The sequence below is a fragment of the Pogona vitticeps genome, chromosome 8, assembly GCF_051106095.1.
Source record: "Pogona vitticeps strain Pit_001003342236 chromosome 8, PviZW2.1, whole genome shotgun sequence".
Classification (NCBI taxonomy): domain Eukaryota; kingdom Metazoa; phylum Chordata; class Lepidosauria; order Squamata; family Agamidae; genus Pogona; species Pogona vitticeps.
Window position 1 is genome coordinate 6,206,966 of NC_135790.1, and position 16,775 is coordinate 6,223,740.

At 44.6% G+C, this 16,775-nt stretch overlaps 1 protein-coding gene across 1 annotated transcript; it reads left to right on the forward strand.

The window, feature by feature from the left end:
* The first annotated feature begins 78 nt into the window (after positions 1-78).
* On the forward strand, positions 79-11,011 carry NEFM (neurofilament medium chain). The gene is made up of 3 exons (XM_020777893.3): positions 79-1,204; positions 6,431-6,555; positions 8,758-11,011. The coding sequence occupies exons 1-3, from the start codon at positions 134-136 to the stop codon at positions 10,400-10,402; spliced, it is 2,841 nt and encodes a 946-aa protein (XP_020633552.3). The 5' UTR covers positions 79-133; the 3' UTR covers positions 10,403-11,011.
* Positions 11,012-16,775: the final 5,764 nt, after the last annotated feature.

The following is a 16,775-nucleotide window of genomic DNA, read 5'->3' on the forward strand; positions in this document are numbered from 1 at the left end:
CCGGGTGGTGTCACACCGTGTGGCCCTCCCCCTTCAGAGACAACGTGCAGCTCCGGTATATAAGGCGCTGCCTTCTGCAGCCAGCCCGCCGCCGGGAACTTCGCGCCGAGCGCCCATCCCCAAGTCTTCCAAGATGAGTTACACGCTGGAGCCGCTGAGCCACCCGTCCTACCGGCGGGTGGCCGAGAGCCGGACCACCTTCAGCCGGGCCAGCGTGTCGCCCTCGAGCGGGTTCCGGTCCCAGTCGTGGTCGCGGAGCGCGCCCAGCACCGTCTCGTCCTCCTACAAGCGCCACTTGGGCGCGGCGCGGGCTTCCTACGGCTCGACGGGGCTGAGCTCCTCCGAGAGCCTGGAGCTGAGCCAGTCCTCGCTCTTCAACGGCGGCGGCGGCGGCGGCGGGGAGCTGAAGCTGAGCCGCTCCAACGAGAAGGAGCAGCTGCAGGGCCTCAACGACCGCTTCGCCGGCTACATCGAGAAGGTCCACTCCCTGGAGCAGCAGAACAAGGAGCTGGAGAGCGAGATCGCGGCGCTGCGCCAGAAGCAGGCCGGCCGGTCGCAGCTGGGCGACGCCTTCGAGCAGGAGCTGCGGGAGCTGCGGGCCGCCCTCGAGCAGGTCAACCACGAGAAGGCGGCCCTCCAGCTGGACTCGGACCACCTGGAGGAGGACATCCAGCGCCTCAAGGAGCGCTTCGAGGACGAGGCGCGCCTCCGCGACGACACCGAGGCCATCATCCGCGCCCTGCGCAAGGACGTCGAGGAGGCCTCGCTGGTCAAGGTCGAGCTGGACAAGAAGGTCCAGTCCCTGCAGGATGAGGTGGCCTTCCTCCGCGGCAACCACGAGGACGAGGTGGCCGACCTGCTGGCCCAGATCCAGGCCTCGCACGTCACCGTCGAGCGCAAGGACTACCTGAAGACCGACCTCTCGGCCGCCCTCAAGGAGATCCGCTCCCAGCTCGAGTGCCACTCCGACCAGAACATGCTCCAGGCCGAGGAGTGGTTCAAGTGCCGCTACGCCAAGCTCACCGAAGCCGCCGAGCAGAACAAGGAAGCCATCCGCTCGGCCAAGGAGGAGATCGCCGAATACCGGCGGCAGCTCCAGGCCAAGAGCATCGAGCTGGAATCCGTCCGCGGCACCAAGGAGTCCTTGGAGCGCCAGCTCACCGACATCGAGGAGCGCCACAACCACGACCTCACCAATTACCAGGTAGGCGTATGCGCGCGCCCGGTTGGGGGTGGGTGGGAGGGAGAGGAGAGGAAGAGGTGACGGGTCAGACTAGATTACCCCTAGCGCTCCTTCCCTCCCTAGCATTCTCTGGGAGCCTCGCGGAGGAATGGTCCATGGGCGTGGCTAAGGGATGCTGGGGGCGTGGCTGAGACGCGCAGAGAGAGGGGGGGAGAAGCAGTGTTTCCCCTCGCCCACAGCATGTCTGGGGCTGCCCACATGAGGAAGAAGACCACGCTCTTCCTGCTTCCATGAAAAAATGCAACACGGGGATGGAGGGAAACGGCCAGCATCTGAATCCAGGAGCCAGCAGCCGGTCCCGAAAATAGATCTTCTTCTGGTAATCACAGATCACCCTGGTTACCTGAAGGAAAGATGCTCCCTGCACACCAACACTTTAAAACTGAATTTCAATTGTAGACACGAAAAAGATAACTGCAAGCTGAAGCACGCTTCCTCGGAAGTTAGCGTCCTGGACATCCATAGGCTGAAGGTGGAACTTGGAAATGTCCGCTATACAGATGGTTCTTTTTTAAGAAAAAGTGCCCCCCCCCCACACACACACACACACGAAAATGTGCTTTGCCCTTTTTTTGGTATCTCTCAGCCTTGTGTGGGTTTTCATTTTTCTCCTGGTGCCACTGACAGTGGAAAAGGCAGGCATGAGCATTGCATTGGTTGGGGGGTGGGGCAGGAGTGGAGGATCCCCAGTGGTTTCCAACTAAACTAGGAAGAAGTCAGGGGTGAATGAGTTTTCTATCTGTGGGAGGAACTTTTCAAGGAGAACAGGGGGGGAGATGCTTCTTGGCTTCTTTGAGGCTGTGGTGGGGGGCCAGAACTGGAACACAGCCACCTGATTGCATTACAAGCATCAAAAGGGGAGAAGTGACCATGATTTAAGGACGAATTCTGCAATGTAGGTTTTTCAGGTTTCTGAGCTATGTGGACCTCCTTGGTGAATCAGATGCTAAACTCAGGATGGTGAGGGGAAGGAGGGAAGCAGTGGAGGGAGGGATGATTTTTCCACCTCTCAAAATGCAGCTCTGGGAAAGGAGGAAGGATATGGCAGAGTAAAGAAATGGAATTGATAGCTCAGTGGTTTAAGGCATCTGGCTGTGCAGCCAGAGGTTGGGAGTTCAATTCCCCCACGGTGCCTCCTTGACCGGGGCTGGACTTGGATGATCCATAGGGTCCCTTCCAGCTCCACAATTCCAAGAAAGGAATACTGTAGAAAATGCAGCTCTCCCAATGAAAGAGAGAGAGAGAGATGGGAGAAGGATTCTGCTGTCTTCCGTGCAACTCAGAGCCACTCACTTCCAGAGGTTTGGTAGAGTGTGGGATTTCATTTCCAGTTTACGCCTCAAGGAAACTGTGGAAAGGCCATGGATGTGACCCAAGCCAGGGTAAAGGCAGCTTTGGAAAGGTCAAAGGAAGGGATTGGAAAGATGCAAAAAAAAAAAAAAGGCTCAGAAAATTCTGCTCATGATGTCTGGACTCTACGAGTCCCTAATAAGTTCTCCTCTTACAATATTCTCCCTGGACAGTTCCCACCATTCTCAGCAGAACTCCTGCACAATAGAAAGCTCACAAACAATGTAACTCCCTGAGTTCATCTATTTATTTAATTTATACTAGTGCTAATAAACGCTGAAGGTTCTATCCTTGGGCATGCTCAGTCTTGCACCAGCGTTGCGCAACAAACTGAGTGAGAAGCCATGACCTTCAGACTGGTCCCGAGTATCTTTGCTTCTTCCAGATGTTGGCTGGGAATGGTGGGACTTGTTGCCTAAAACATCTGGGGGGTCCCAGCTTGGAAAAAGCTGCACTGCAGCATACAAAATAGAAGAGCAGTCCACCTAGGGAGGATTGCAGTCCTCAAGTGCTGACAGGGCGATGCCATTTTTTATTATTGCCCTTTCTAGAGACTTCAAGACAATCAAGGCAAACCAGAATAAAGAAGAAATTCAAGAGAGAATAGTGTGAACTAAACCTAGTATTAATATCAACCAGAGTACACCATTTGAAACAAATGGGTTTTAAGTTTCCACTTATGGAAGTCCCATTGAGTTTAGTGGTTCTGCTCTAATTGGAAGAGTACTTTGTAAAATGAGCTTATTCACAAAGTTTCTGCAATAAAACCCGACAGCTTTTTGCAATGATGATCTACATGACTGCTGTTCTTTCTTCTTTGTATCCTATGATTTCACAAACAGTTTTCTTCCACAGCACAGTGAATCTGGGAATCAAGATGGTCCTCTGCAGGATGAGTCATCATAAGATGTAGGAAAAGTTCACCCAGCCACTGGACAATAATTTTGAATGCCAATAATAAATGACTTTATTTGCTGCAAAATAGTACACTATTTTAGTGTGCTATTTTACACTGCATGTATGTACTCTAAACTAGCACAATTAGGTTCTGCAGTGCAGAAGCTATTTCTGCTGAGCTGGTCTCTGAACAGACCCATCAAAAACAATGCGAATTCCCAGAACAAACTCCCCATTAGGATGGAAAGCAACCCATTTCTGAGCCCTTCTTTTTTTCTGGCAAGATATGGATGCCTTTGAAGAATCTTACTTGGGGCAAGACCACCACCTTGAGAGTAGCCTCTAAAAGCCTGGGGAGACTTGCTTCCATTCAATTAACTTTGAAAAGAGACTTATAAACCAAGCCAACAGAAAACGAGAATTGCAACCTCAGAGAAGGACTGTTCAGCCAAGTGTGTCACCACGTTCTGCAATGCAGAGCTTGCTGGCATCAGGAAGTCGTAGAACTATCTTGTCAGCGCAAAAAAGGCAGCTATTCTAAGATTCTGAGTGGCAAATAAGTTGAGCAATGCAGACTGACATTCAATAGTACATACAAGAAGAGGAAAAGTAAAGCATTTCCTGAAATAAATATGACATCAGGCTAGAATAACTCTGTTTATTAGACAAAACTATGTGATCATACGTAGCTTCAGAAATATAACAGAAACTCATGCTATGCCATGTCTAATGCTCATGCAGATTTCCATGTGCTCCTGGGAAGAAAAAAATATATTTTGTGTAGAGATTTACCCATTCCTTCCCCAACTATTTATTCTAATGAAAAATACTGCTGACACAGACTAGGCAGATCAACGGATATATTGATAAACACAAGCAAATCATGGGCAGTTTACAAGGGACCAACTTGCATGAAATTCAGTGGGATTTGATTGCAACTGCTTGGATCTGGGCCTCCCTAGAAGTGAGGGAGGTGGCTGTGTAGTCAAATATCCAAGCCATTATGCTGAGATACTTATTATAAGAGACAGTATGCCTCTTAAGACTGGGGAACATGGGCCAAATAGTGGTATTATACTGCTCTCCTGCTTAATGGGTTGCCAAAGGCAATTTGGATGGTCCTTGTTTTAACATAATGATAGACTAGATTAGTTTAGTTTCATCCAGTACAGCTCTTCCTATGGATTCACATCAGAAACTCAATTACAGTTTAGCTTTGCTCTGTTAACTAGGCATTTTGCCACTAACCACTGCTAAATCATTGGAAACCAAGTTTTGAAGCCATTTACTAGTCTCATCTAGAGTAGATTCATTGTTTTGGTTGCCGAATGGAAAGCCAATACTTTTCTAAATCCCATTAATTCAATGGGTCTACTCTGGTTAGGACTAGCAATTGAATGTACGGAAATCTTATGCACTTTATCAGAGTCAAGTATTTCATTAATCTTTAGTACTCTATTAATTGAATATAAATCCAGTTTGAATTGCTCTATAGTGAAAGAATTTTATTTTGCTGCTCACTGTTGGTTTATAACTGTGCCAGAAATTCAAATTAATCCTGCTGTTCTATTCAACAAAGCTTTGGATATTAATGATCATTGAATGCTAATATGCCCAGAAAAAAGCCAGAACTGAAGTTCTGAATACCAGTAACATTAATTGGTAAAGAAAACTATCATTCATAAACCTGTTTATTTGGGTCAGCTTGAATTAAGTTACCAACTCTGTGAGTATATCAGTCAGTCAATCTCCCTGTTGTAATTCTTGAATCAATGGGTTTCCAAATGTTATGTTAAATCTGTCCAGAACTGTGATTCTTCTCATCATTGCACAGCTTATTTTATTTTTCAGCTTGCTAGTTTGTGAGTTGACCTGTTTTGCTGCAGTGCCGGTAAACCCAAACTGAAGCAAAGATCCTGAATACTGTCAATGCATTTTAAATAGGAGTGGCATGGATGAAATCAGCTCTACCCAGACTTTCCAAGGTTGCACCCCTGATCTAAGGACAAACCACCTAGGAATTTGAAACACAAAGATTTTAAAGATTTTGCCAAAAATGCATCTTGAAAGTGAGGAAATTTAAACAGTCTGCAGCCATTGCTTCATTAAGCAGAATACAGAAATTTAGGTCAATGAAGTCCTGTTGCCATTTCTACGTACATCTAAGTGATGTCTTGGTGGGATGTGATTCATTTTAATAATCTAGGGGAGAAGCCCATGAGTTAGGTATCAGAAGCAACTGGAAATATAACAGTCATGCAAGAATGTGCTGGCAGTTTTCAGATCCAGGGAGCAAAACTGGGTTATCAAGCTGCATTTCACAGGTTTATTGCACTTTTGTGGGGGGGGGGACTAAATCCAGAGTATTATGTCTCTGAACATAATTGGGTCATTTTGTCTGTGTTTGAACATTCTGATGCTTTAGTCTAGCCATTTCTCAACTTAGTGTTTTCCAAATATTTTGTATTGCAAATCCCATCAGACTCAACTGACATGGCCAATGGATGATGGAAACTATATTCCAAAGTATCTGAAGAGTTCTGAGTTGGAAAGAGCTGTTACAGTTCATTGGAATGGCTCTTCTGGGGCTTAGTTCCATCAATGTTTCCTTAAGATTCCTCCTTGGTTCCACACCTTAATAGGCTTTTATTTTATTCATTACTCTTCGCATTACTCTTAGAATTTTTCAAGCATGGATCTTTTGATGATTGTTAGAAAAGGAAAGTTTAGATCATTAAGGAACCCATGTCATATGAACGAATCAAGCTGATGCTACCTAGTACTGACTGGCTGAGATGGAGAAGTAAATGTCAACACAATATAGGCTACTCACACAATGGTTGAAGGCTCCAAATGTAGCCCTCTGTTATCATATGTTGTTCAACTATCACTGCATCCCTTTTTGCCTATCCTAACAAATGTTCTGTGTTCCAATTGCAGGACACCATCCAGCAGCTAGAAAATGAGCTGAGAGGTACGAAGTGGGAAATGGCACGTCATTTGAGGGAATACCAGGACCTGCTCAATGTCAAGATGGCTCTCGATATTGAAATTGCCGCATACAGGTATGGTAGACACCGTGCCCCTGTGGCTGTTCTTTGAATTGCACTGCAGATGCTCCTGTTTCCATCAGAAACAAAAACAATCATGAAACCCGCATGCTTTGAGCCTCATGAAACACGCTGGTCCTTAGAAGGCTGCTTTAACATTTTTTAAAAACACAATTTGAAATATGGACAACTCATAGTATTGAGTTTTGGGTTACCTTTGCTTTCTTCTGTAGAGTTTTGGCATATTCCAAAAATCCTTGAAAGTTCTACTTGGATCACTATAAGTCCATTTCAACTGACACACACAGCCTCTACTGTAAAGGATTTGGCTGTTTTCTATTGCAGCGGTCCCCAACTGTTTTGGGACCGCGGACCGGCTGAGCCTCTGAGGAAGGCGGGGCACCCCCCGCGCTCTATCAGGCGCACAGGCGCTCTTAGCATTGCAGTCCTAAAGCAGCATCCTGGTCTTCTTCTAGAAGGAAAGGTACCATGTATTTGAATATGATTAACTTTCTCTGCAGTAAGTGCACTTTGTTCTGCTGATCCTGGAAATGTGAGAAGTGAGTTCCTGTAGCTGAGCAATGATTTGAACTCGGGTCTCCTAGGGGCTAGTCCATAACTCTAACCACTATACCACAGTGGGTATCAGTAAAAGCTAATGAGTCAGGGAGTTCCAGTTCTACACCAAATTTTCCAGGAGCTAGTCAAAGTGATGACCTATAGCAGTGGTCGCCAACCTTGGGCCTCCAGATGTTCTTGGACTACAAGTCCCAGAAGCCTTCACCACCACCTCTGCTGGCCAGGATTTCTGGGAGTTGAAGTCCAAGAACATCTGGAGGCCCAAGGTTGGCGACCACTGACCTATAGCTCTGAAAAAGGTCCAGCACCCTGGATAGCTCCTTTCATCCCCTTCTGCTCATGACTGGCACTGAAAAAAATGATTCAAGGCTAAAACAAGCAGAGCAAAACAGACCAGAAATTCTAGCACATTTTTAGAAGCAGTGTTGCAGATACCAGATTAGTTAGTCTTGACTAAATCAAGCAAAAACCAATCCAAAAATTAAAATGCAGTTTGCAGATCCCCCCCCCACCTTACCACTATTTTAATCCAGGAATACATGTAGTCCTGAAACATTTGATATGGAGTAAGTAGCATAGCAAATATAAAACAGTAAGTATAAAATAGTGATGAGCCCTGTGGTCCTCCAAAGGATTAGACTAAAACTACCATCACCCCATTCTAGCTGAAATGGTTAAGAACGAATAGAAATAGGAAATTTGTCAGTTCAATTTGCCATTACTTCAGTTTTAAGTTGTATTTGTCCAGAACTTTGAGGTCTGGGGTTTTTTAATGTTTACATGTAGAAATTATATTTAATTTGTGTTTGCATATCTCTTTATTACATCTAAGGTCTGAGTCCCCCTTCAATATCTCTGTACATCACCAAAAATGGGGGGGCACCTATTTTGAACAAAACTTGGCTCAGAGGTTTCTTTGTGCCATCTAAAATCAATTTGTCCATGTCTTGATGGACCCCCAGCACTATTCAGACTTTCCATTATTTGATTAATTCAATAATAATAATAATAATAATAATAATAATAATAATAATAATAATAATAATAATAATAATAATAATAATAATAATAATAATAATAATAATAATAATAATAATAATAATAATAATAATGCCACCAAACAGTGCAAAGGGGCTTTCAGTGTAGAATCTCTTTGTTTTGTTTTTGTAAGAAGGAAATTGGGGAAGAGCTTCATGGCGCAGTGGCCAAACTGCAGTACTGCAGCCAAAAGTGTGCTCATCATCCAGGGTTCAGTCCCAGGTAGCTGGCTCAAGGTTCATTCAGCCTTCTATCCTTCTGAGTTCAGTAAAATGAGTACCCAGTTTGCTGGGGTGTGGGCAATGTGTAGCCTGAATAATTAACTTGTTAACTGCCCAGATAATGCTTGAAGTGCTATGGGGCAATATATAAGCACCACACTTTGCAGCTCTTTTTTTAAGAGGTGGTGGAAGAGGATGCAGCTCTCCCAAGAGCAGGGATGGTCAAGTACAGCTTCCACAGCCCTGGAGATTGTCCATCCCTACTCTTTATTCTGTTTACTCAAAATAGCTTTCCATAGCTGTTAGAGCTGCTTACAAGGCACTTGATCATTGGATATGCTGGAAATTCATGTTATTTTTCCCTACCTTATTTCCCTAGGAAACTTCTTGAGGGTGAAGAAACAAGATTCAGTGCCTTCTCTGGCAGCATCACTGGGCCAACATTCACACACAGGCAGCCCTCTGTAACAATATCTGCTAGCAAAATCCAGAAATCAAAAGTTGAATCTACAAAGCTAAAGGTCCAGCACAAATTTGTAGAAGAAATCATTGAAGAGACAAAAGTAGAGGATGAGAAATCTGAACTTGAAGAGGCTTTAGCAGCGATGGCTGAAGAACTGGCTGGTGGAGCAGCAGCTGAAGAAGAGAAGGAGGAAGAGGAAGGAGAAGCGGTGGAGGAGGAAATTGTGGCAGAGAGCAAGGCTGAGGTTGAAGCAGCTGCCCCTGAAGGTGAGGAAGGAGGAGAAGAAGAGGAAGAAGGTGAAGAAGAAGGTGAGGGAGATGCAAAGTCTGATCAAGCGGAAGAAGGTGGATCTGAGAAGGAAGAAGAAAAAAGTGAAAAAGAGGAGGGTGAGGAAGAAGCAGAAGAGGAAGCTGGGGAAGGAGAAGCTGAGGGAGAGGAAGCTGAAGCTGAGAGCAAAGAAGAAGGTGCAGAAGAAGGTGAAGGAGAGGCAGAGGAAGCTGTTGCTGCAGAGAAGGTGAAAAAATCTCCACCAAAGTCTCCCGTGGCAGAAGAAGCAGGGGCTAAAGAAGAGGACAAGGGAGGAGAAAGTGGAGAGGAGAAAGAGCAGGAAGGTGAAGGAGAGGAGGCTGAGGAAGAGGAGAAAGCAAGCTCCCCAGCAAAAGCCGGGTCTCCAGAAAAAGCAGGCTCACCAGAAAAAGCAGGAACCCCAGGGAAAGGTTCTCCTGAGAAGGCCGGAACTCCAGAAAAGGCAGCATCTCCTGAGAAAGCTGGGACACCTGAGAAGGCTTCCCCTGAGAAACCCAGCACTCCAGAGAAAGAGTCTCCTGCAAAAGCTGGGACTCCTGAGAAAGCAGGTACCCCAGACAAGCCAGCTTCTCCAGAGAAAGCAGGGACCCCAGAGAAAGCCACCTCTCCAGAAAAGGCAGGGACTCCAGAGAAAGCTGCTTCTCCAGAAAAGGCAGGGACTCCAGAGAAAGCCACCTCTCCAGAAAAGGCAGGGACTCCAGAGAAAGCTGCTTCTCCAGAAAAGGCAGGGACTCCAGAAAAGGCAGGGACTCCAGAAAAGGCAGCCTCCCCAGAAAAGGCAGGCAGCCCAGTGAAGGAAGTAGAAGAGATCATCTCAGTCGCCAAAGCAGTTAAAGTTAGTGCAGAGAAAGAAACAAAAGAAGAGAAGAAAGAAAAAGCTGAGAAGACATCCAAGGGGTCGAGCAAAGAGGACATAGCAGTGAATGGGGAAGTGGAGGACAAGGGGGAGGAAGAAGACTCGAAGGCAAAGCAGGAAGAAGATAAAGGTGTGGTCACCAATGGGCTGGATGTGAGTCCCGTAGAGGAGGAGAAGAAGGGAAAGAGTGAAGAGAAAGTGGTGGTGACCAAAAAAGTTGAGAAAATCACCAGCGAAGGGGGCGACGGGACCACCACCTACATCACGAAGTCTGTGACCGTCACACAGAAGATGGAAGAGCATGAGGAGACGGTTGCAGAGAAATTGGTGTCCACTAAGAAGGTAGAGAAGGTCACTTCTTCACATGCTGTAATGAAAGAAGTCAAGGAGAGTGACTAAGATAATCCTATGTTCTCCTTCTAAAGAGCTTGGGTCGGTGCAAAAGGTTAAGCCATACGACAGCTGCAAAATGCATGTAAGTGACGGCTTCTAAGCAGAACGGGTTCTCTTGTGGCATCTCCAGAAACTATTTATTTTATTTTGGATTTCTTTTAGTGCAATACCCAGGGGTGGGGGGGAATGCATGCCAACCCTATGCGCTCCCTCTTGCAGATCTTGGGGAATTTCATTATTTTAATTTTTCTTAGGGGAAAAAAATTGCATGAGCTGTTATTTCAGACAGAGGAAGTTGCTGACTTTCCTAAGCTGCTGATAGGATGCTTTGGAGGAAACGTCTTAAGATGTATTATGCAAAGAATCAACTGAGCCAAATACAAACCAACAATAAGGAATGAATGAATGAATGAGAAAAAAAACATAATACTAATACCCAGAACTCTCCTAGCCTTAAGCTATTTAATAATTATGTTTACCTCAATGGTGCAATTAAAATGGACTTTTGTTCATGAGAGAACCTACCTTGACATGCACAGTACGCAACCTTTTGTTGTTCGATGTAAACCAGTCACACAGCAGTTCATGCTCAATAAAGGTCATACTGGAAATGAATCTGGTGTTGGTTGAGTTTCTGTCCGAGCTTCAAGATTTTCTGAATTATGCAGGAGACTAGTAACAGACAAGTGACATTTAAAATGCTAAGAAGTTAATATGTGGAGTACGTGCTCAGATACGCCATTTTGATTCCAGAAGTCTTTGCTACTTTCCTGCAAATGAAGGGTGTGAGCTGCTCACCATGGAAGTAGGTATGAGAAGGAAGTATAGATTGGCACAATGGTTTCTTTCATTGCATAGACACAGATCCTAGGAGAGGGTATAGAATCTCTGGAGCTCATAGTCAAGGAAGTAGTCGTAGGTCTTCAAATGCAATCTACCCTTGTCAACTTTCCAAGAGTATCCCCACTTGCCCATGGTCAAGGAAAGGATGTGGGGACAATATGTTGGCACAAAGTTGCACCCAACGTCCCTTCACCCCTTCCCCAGAAACATTTTTTCTAACTAGGTGCACATCTTCATAACTTTTGAATCACAAAATAGTTGTGTAAATGATCTGACTTCCTTCAGAAGAAATCCCATGAACAAAGTCTGGGAAAACATTGTCTACGTGAGGATTGGGGAACTTGAGTCTATGGACTTCAACCTGGCCATCCAAAGATTTCAAGCTAAACGTTCCCAATGATAGCCAGGACCTATTTCGGTCTTCATTGGCATCACTGTGAGTCGTTTCCTAGATTTGTGCAAGGATTTTTTCCATTCCAAAAGTTAGAATGTCTCTCCAGAAATGTCATTACTGACTTCTGAGAGAAAATACATTGGTATTATTCACCAAGAGGATCTCACGCCATGCTATTATGCAGGGGGCCTGTAGAGGGTGTTCCTCCTCTTGCAGCCCCCCCAGGTTTCTCACCACAGAAGCATTACAGACCGTGTCCCCCCCTATTTTGAAGCAGCTGCCAATGCTAACAGTACTATGGATTAATATTATTATTACCACCTTCTTGCTGGGTGACTAAGTCTGATCAATTCCTGAGCAGTTGTGGAAGGTGAACATCTAATGAAACATCATTCTTGTCTCTTTCATCAGTGGAACTGCTGTTACTGCTGCCCACGGCCGCCTCTGTAAAATCAGTCATTCAATGATTCTGTTTCAAATGTGGGTGGCTTCTGTTGCAGAGTTTTGTATCTTGGTTAAATAATCTCTTGCTGCACAGCAGATGTGCAGGGATGTGCAGAGCAGCATTAGCATCAAGTCTCCTCCAGAGTAGGCCAACTTTTTTCTCTCATCAGCTGGCACTCACAGTCTCATTAACTCACTCTGAGACATTGGTAAGAAACAAAACAAAAAGTTTCATTTACTTACAATTGAAAACAGCGTAGTGTACGGACAACTGCTTAGAACAACAGGCCTCAACAGACTCACTGCTGACTGCTCTTAGGAATGCTGTTGCATCTGCTGCCATTGAACCTTCCCTCGTGTGTTTCTTCCATGATGGCATGCAAAAAAGAACTTTACAGTGCCTGGATGTGGAGATAAACAGATGGGTGATGATGTCCATAAAGCACTGTGTGCGTACTAAACTAATCCATACACAGGATACAACCAGCTAACGTCACAGAAGACAAAACATTGAGAAGCTTGTAACACAAACAACTGATACAGGTTGAACCCAATAAACTGCGTAGGAAGGGACAAATAATAAAATTTCTGCAGAGCACTACAGAGAAGAGGCAACAAGAGTCCCTCCCCATAAAAAGATCCAACAAATAAAAATCAATTTTGAAGGACCAGAAACAGAAATATAAATCAAAGAATATTTAAATTAGAAAAGGGACTGGCAGGATTTAAGATTGATACAAACGCAAGAGCAGATGATATCTTTATTAGACCACTGAAAAATCAAGCAGACAGCTAGCTTTCAGTGATAATTCATCTTCCTCAGGCTTGTGGATAGCACAGAAAAAGTATGTATTAGAGTCCCAAAGTTTCATGGCAGTTCTTCTGCAAACAGATTCTGTGTGCATGTGTGTGTGCGTGTGTGCGTGTGTGCGTGCGCATGTTATTTTTGTTTGCTTACATACCACCCCATTAGTGCAACCACTCTTCTGAGTGGTTTACAGCATGATAACATATACCTGCACAACTACAGGGTTATAAATAAAACCAAGAGATTGTATGGTTCCAAATAGCTCCCTGGGCAGCATTTGTTCGGAATTTACTCCCCTGCTCTTCAAACAAAGGGCTGCTGTTTGTTTGATTGTTTTTAAGTGGTCTAATAAAAGTATCATCAACTCCTCTTGCATTTGCACTGTTGTGGGTAACCCCACAGCTTTTTTTCCTGATTTCTCTGAACTAGGCTAATATGGGTGATGGTGGTGGTGAGGACATGGAAAAAAAAATACATGCCTCCTAAATAACTGAAGGATAAGAAAAAAGAAATGATTACAAAAAAAAATATCCCCAAAAGTTGGGGCGGAGTATGGTTAAATCAAAAGATTATTTGCTTGTTTATTTATTTCACTTACAGCCCACTTTTCCACTAGAACCTAGCCCTCAAAATACGCTATGGTTGACGATGATCTGTAAGTGGTTCAGATAACAATAATAATAATAACCTTAGAAATGCAGAGCTGGAATGGACCCTATGGATCAAGTCCAGCAAATGACAAAGAGGCACCTCTGCCTCCATAGCCAGATGCCTAACAGATCATCTCCATCAATGGAAACAATAATGCAACAGAAAATGATCCATTACCTTGGAGGTTAAAGAAGAAGAAAAAAATAAGCCAAGAACCCACCCCACAAACCAGAGGTTTAACTAGAAAATGTTACTTCAAGTGCAAATAGCAAAGGAGACAAGCTAAAACCTAAATTATGGCAGGATCAGGAGACTCACAGATTGATTCCGAAGACGGTGTCCTTGAACACATCTCTAAAGGGTCATGTCTTCAATATCCTGTTAAAGACTGGGAGGTCTAGCAGGAGCCTGTTCCAGAACGATAGGGCCACAATCAAAAAGTCCTGATTTCTAGTACAGTGGTGCCTCGCTAGACGATGATAATCCGTTCCACTGAAATCGCTGTTTAACTAAATCATTGTCTAGCGAAAAGCATTTCCCCATTGGAATGCATTGAAACCTGTTTAATGTGTTCCAATGGGGAAGAATCATCGTTGTCTAGCGAAGATCGGCCATAGGAAAGCCGCTTTGCGAACCGCCGATCAGCTGTTTAAATCGCTGTCTTGCGAAGCTTAGGTCCCGAAAACACCTGTTTTGTGAGCGTGGAGGAAGCTGTCAAAATTGTCGTCTAGCGAAAATCAGTTGGCGAAGCAGGGACCAAACATTTCCAGCAAAATTCCCCCATAGAAATCACTGTTTTGTGAATCACTATAGAGATCACAAAAAGTCAATGTCTAGCGAAAAAACTGTCATGCGGGGTAACTGTCTAGTGAGGCACCTCGGTAGTAGTCTTCTTTGCTTCCTGCAGCAGAGGTGTGAAGGTCAGGTGGGAGAGGCCAAAGTTCTGAGGGAAAGATGCTCCGATATTGGAAAAGGCTGTTCTACTCTACGTTGCCTCCCACTTACAAGTTCTGTTTCTGAGTTTTTAGGGAATGAAGCATGGCTCATTCTTCTGCATGTACAGACCTGCAGATGGTCCCAACTAGTTGATTTTTAACCATTCCTTTCCAGGTTTATGAATTAGCAGTAATTGCTTAAATGTTTTCCTGTCTGCGCATCATGTTTCTATGTGTGGAATGAGCTACTTTCAGTCTTCTCCCTTGAAAAGTAAGTGTATTCATTTAAAGTACCCAACGGAATCAACAGAACACACATTTCCAAATATTTATAAATAGGAAATTTAGTCTGAATGAATATTTAATGTTGCCAAGAGGTTTTGTCTGCTGACATGCAACTTCATGCACGAGGCAGAATGAGCAGAATGCATAACAGCACAAATATCATTTCAGTTGCCCAACTTGAACACATCCCCCCACCACACATACACACACTTCTTTTTTCAATGCTGTAAACCCTGGAGGGAGCACTTAAAATCTGAACCCTCCAGAAGATCATTAAACCTTCATGAAGCCCTAGGCAGATGCTGTTTATTGGGGGTGGGTGGGTTAGGAAGAATTCAAAGCGCCACATCTGAGATTCAGCTGTGCATATAATTTTAATACCAGAGAGTATGAGGAAAAAAGTGATTACGCCTGAAAGAGAGTGGAAACATCAGTGTGTGTCAGGGGGAGAATCCACTTATTACAACAGGATCTGACATTTTAGAGGTGTTTTCTTGCTGCTTTTGAAATGAAAAAAAAAACTTTAGCAAAGTACATATATAATAATAATAAATGCATTTTAGAACTGCAAGATTGGAAGGTAGCTCAATTCTCTACTATGCCTCCTTGACATGGACTAGACTCAATGCTCCGTACGGTCCCTTTTAGCTCTGCCCTTCTAAGGCCTAACAGCTCAAGGCTGTATATATACCTCGGTTTGCCTCCCCCTCAGTTTATTGTCACAATACTGGCTGAAACCCTGTTGCTTCCTGTCATAAATTGCCCTAGAGCAGGAGCATGAAATCAGTGGGGATCTGATGAGTCAGCTCCCCCATAAGTTCCATGGATTCATATGGGCCTACTCTAGTTGTGGCTTACTAGGCCCAACTTGCCTTGGGGCACCCTAATTAGCCACCTATACAGTCAGGAAAAAAAGATAAAAAGAACAGAAAAAGGAAAAAGAAAACATAAGAATGTGACCCAAATAAAACCTGCAAAAACTAAAGTACATGCATATGTAAATGCATTATTATTATTATTATTATTATTATTATTATTATTATTATTATTATTATTATTATTATTATTATTATTATTATTATTATTATTATTATTATTATTATTATTATTATTATTATATTATATTATATTATATTATATTATATTATATTATATTATATTATATTATATTATTACAACTGCTGAGCTGCAAGGGACCCTATGGATCATTCAATCCAGCCTGTGTCAAGGAGGCCCCGCAGGGGAATTGAACTCCCAACCTTTGGCCCCACTTAATCAGATTCCTCTGCATCACTTTTTGAACTTCAGCACAATGTGTGTTATAATAATATAGCAATAACCTTAGAACGCTAAAGCTGAAAGAGACCCTCTGGATCAAGGAGGCCCCGCAGGGGAATCGAACTGCCAACCTCTGGCTCCGCAGCCAGAGACCTCAACCCAGAGCATATACTGTAAATATGTAAGCTTTGCTGTTTTTATCCTTGACAGCCGCAATCTGCCTCGTCCTGCTTTTCTGCGAGGCTGCAGCAAAAGCTGGCTGCGTCGATGTGGTGTTCTTTACGCACTGCGAAGCAATCGTCAGAACGTTACAGCTTCCTTCCTTGTTTGCCTGAATGCCAGGTTTGCCCCACCAGGAGAGTTTCAAGGGCCGAAAGCCGGGATTCCCGGAGCGTCTCTCCCCCGCCTCAGAAGCGCTCACGAACTCCGTGGGCTTTACCTGCCGTCCAGCGGGGCCCCGGCCAGGTTTTCTCCTCCTGTGCCGGAATTCCCAGCCCCAGCAAAAGTTGTTCAGATTTCCCCCCCCCCCCCCGGCTCCTTCTCTCCCCCGCCCTTCCCCTTTTTCCAGCCTTGCTTTACTGCAATGCGTCAAAGCGACGCTCCGGAATCTATATAAGCAAGGCGAAGCGATTGTTGCGGGGGGGGGGGGAGAGAGAGAGGTGCCCCATAGAGAGGGCTTGGGGAGGGGGGGCGTCCTGAGTAATCTTATTGTGCCTTCTCAAAAGCCGAGGAGCTCCTGTT

Bases quoted from the DNA above. Each gene is read 5' to 3' on its own strand.
- NEFM (XM_020777893.3), top strand. From the start codon at position 134: ATGAGTTACACGCTGGAGCCGCTGAGCCACCCGTCCTACCGGCGGGTG. The intron at 1,205-6,430 runs GTAGGCGTATGC...TTCCAATTGCAG, and splicing joins ACGACCTCACCAATTACCAG to GACACCATCCAGCAGCTAGA. The intron at 6,556-8,757 runs GTATGGTAGACA...TTATTTCCCTAG, and splicing joins ATTGAAATTGCCGCATACAG to GAAACTTCTTGAGGGTGAAG.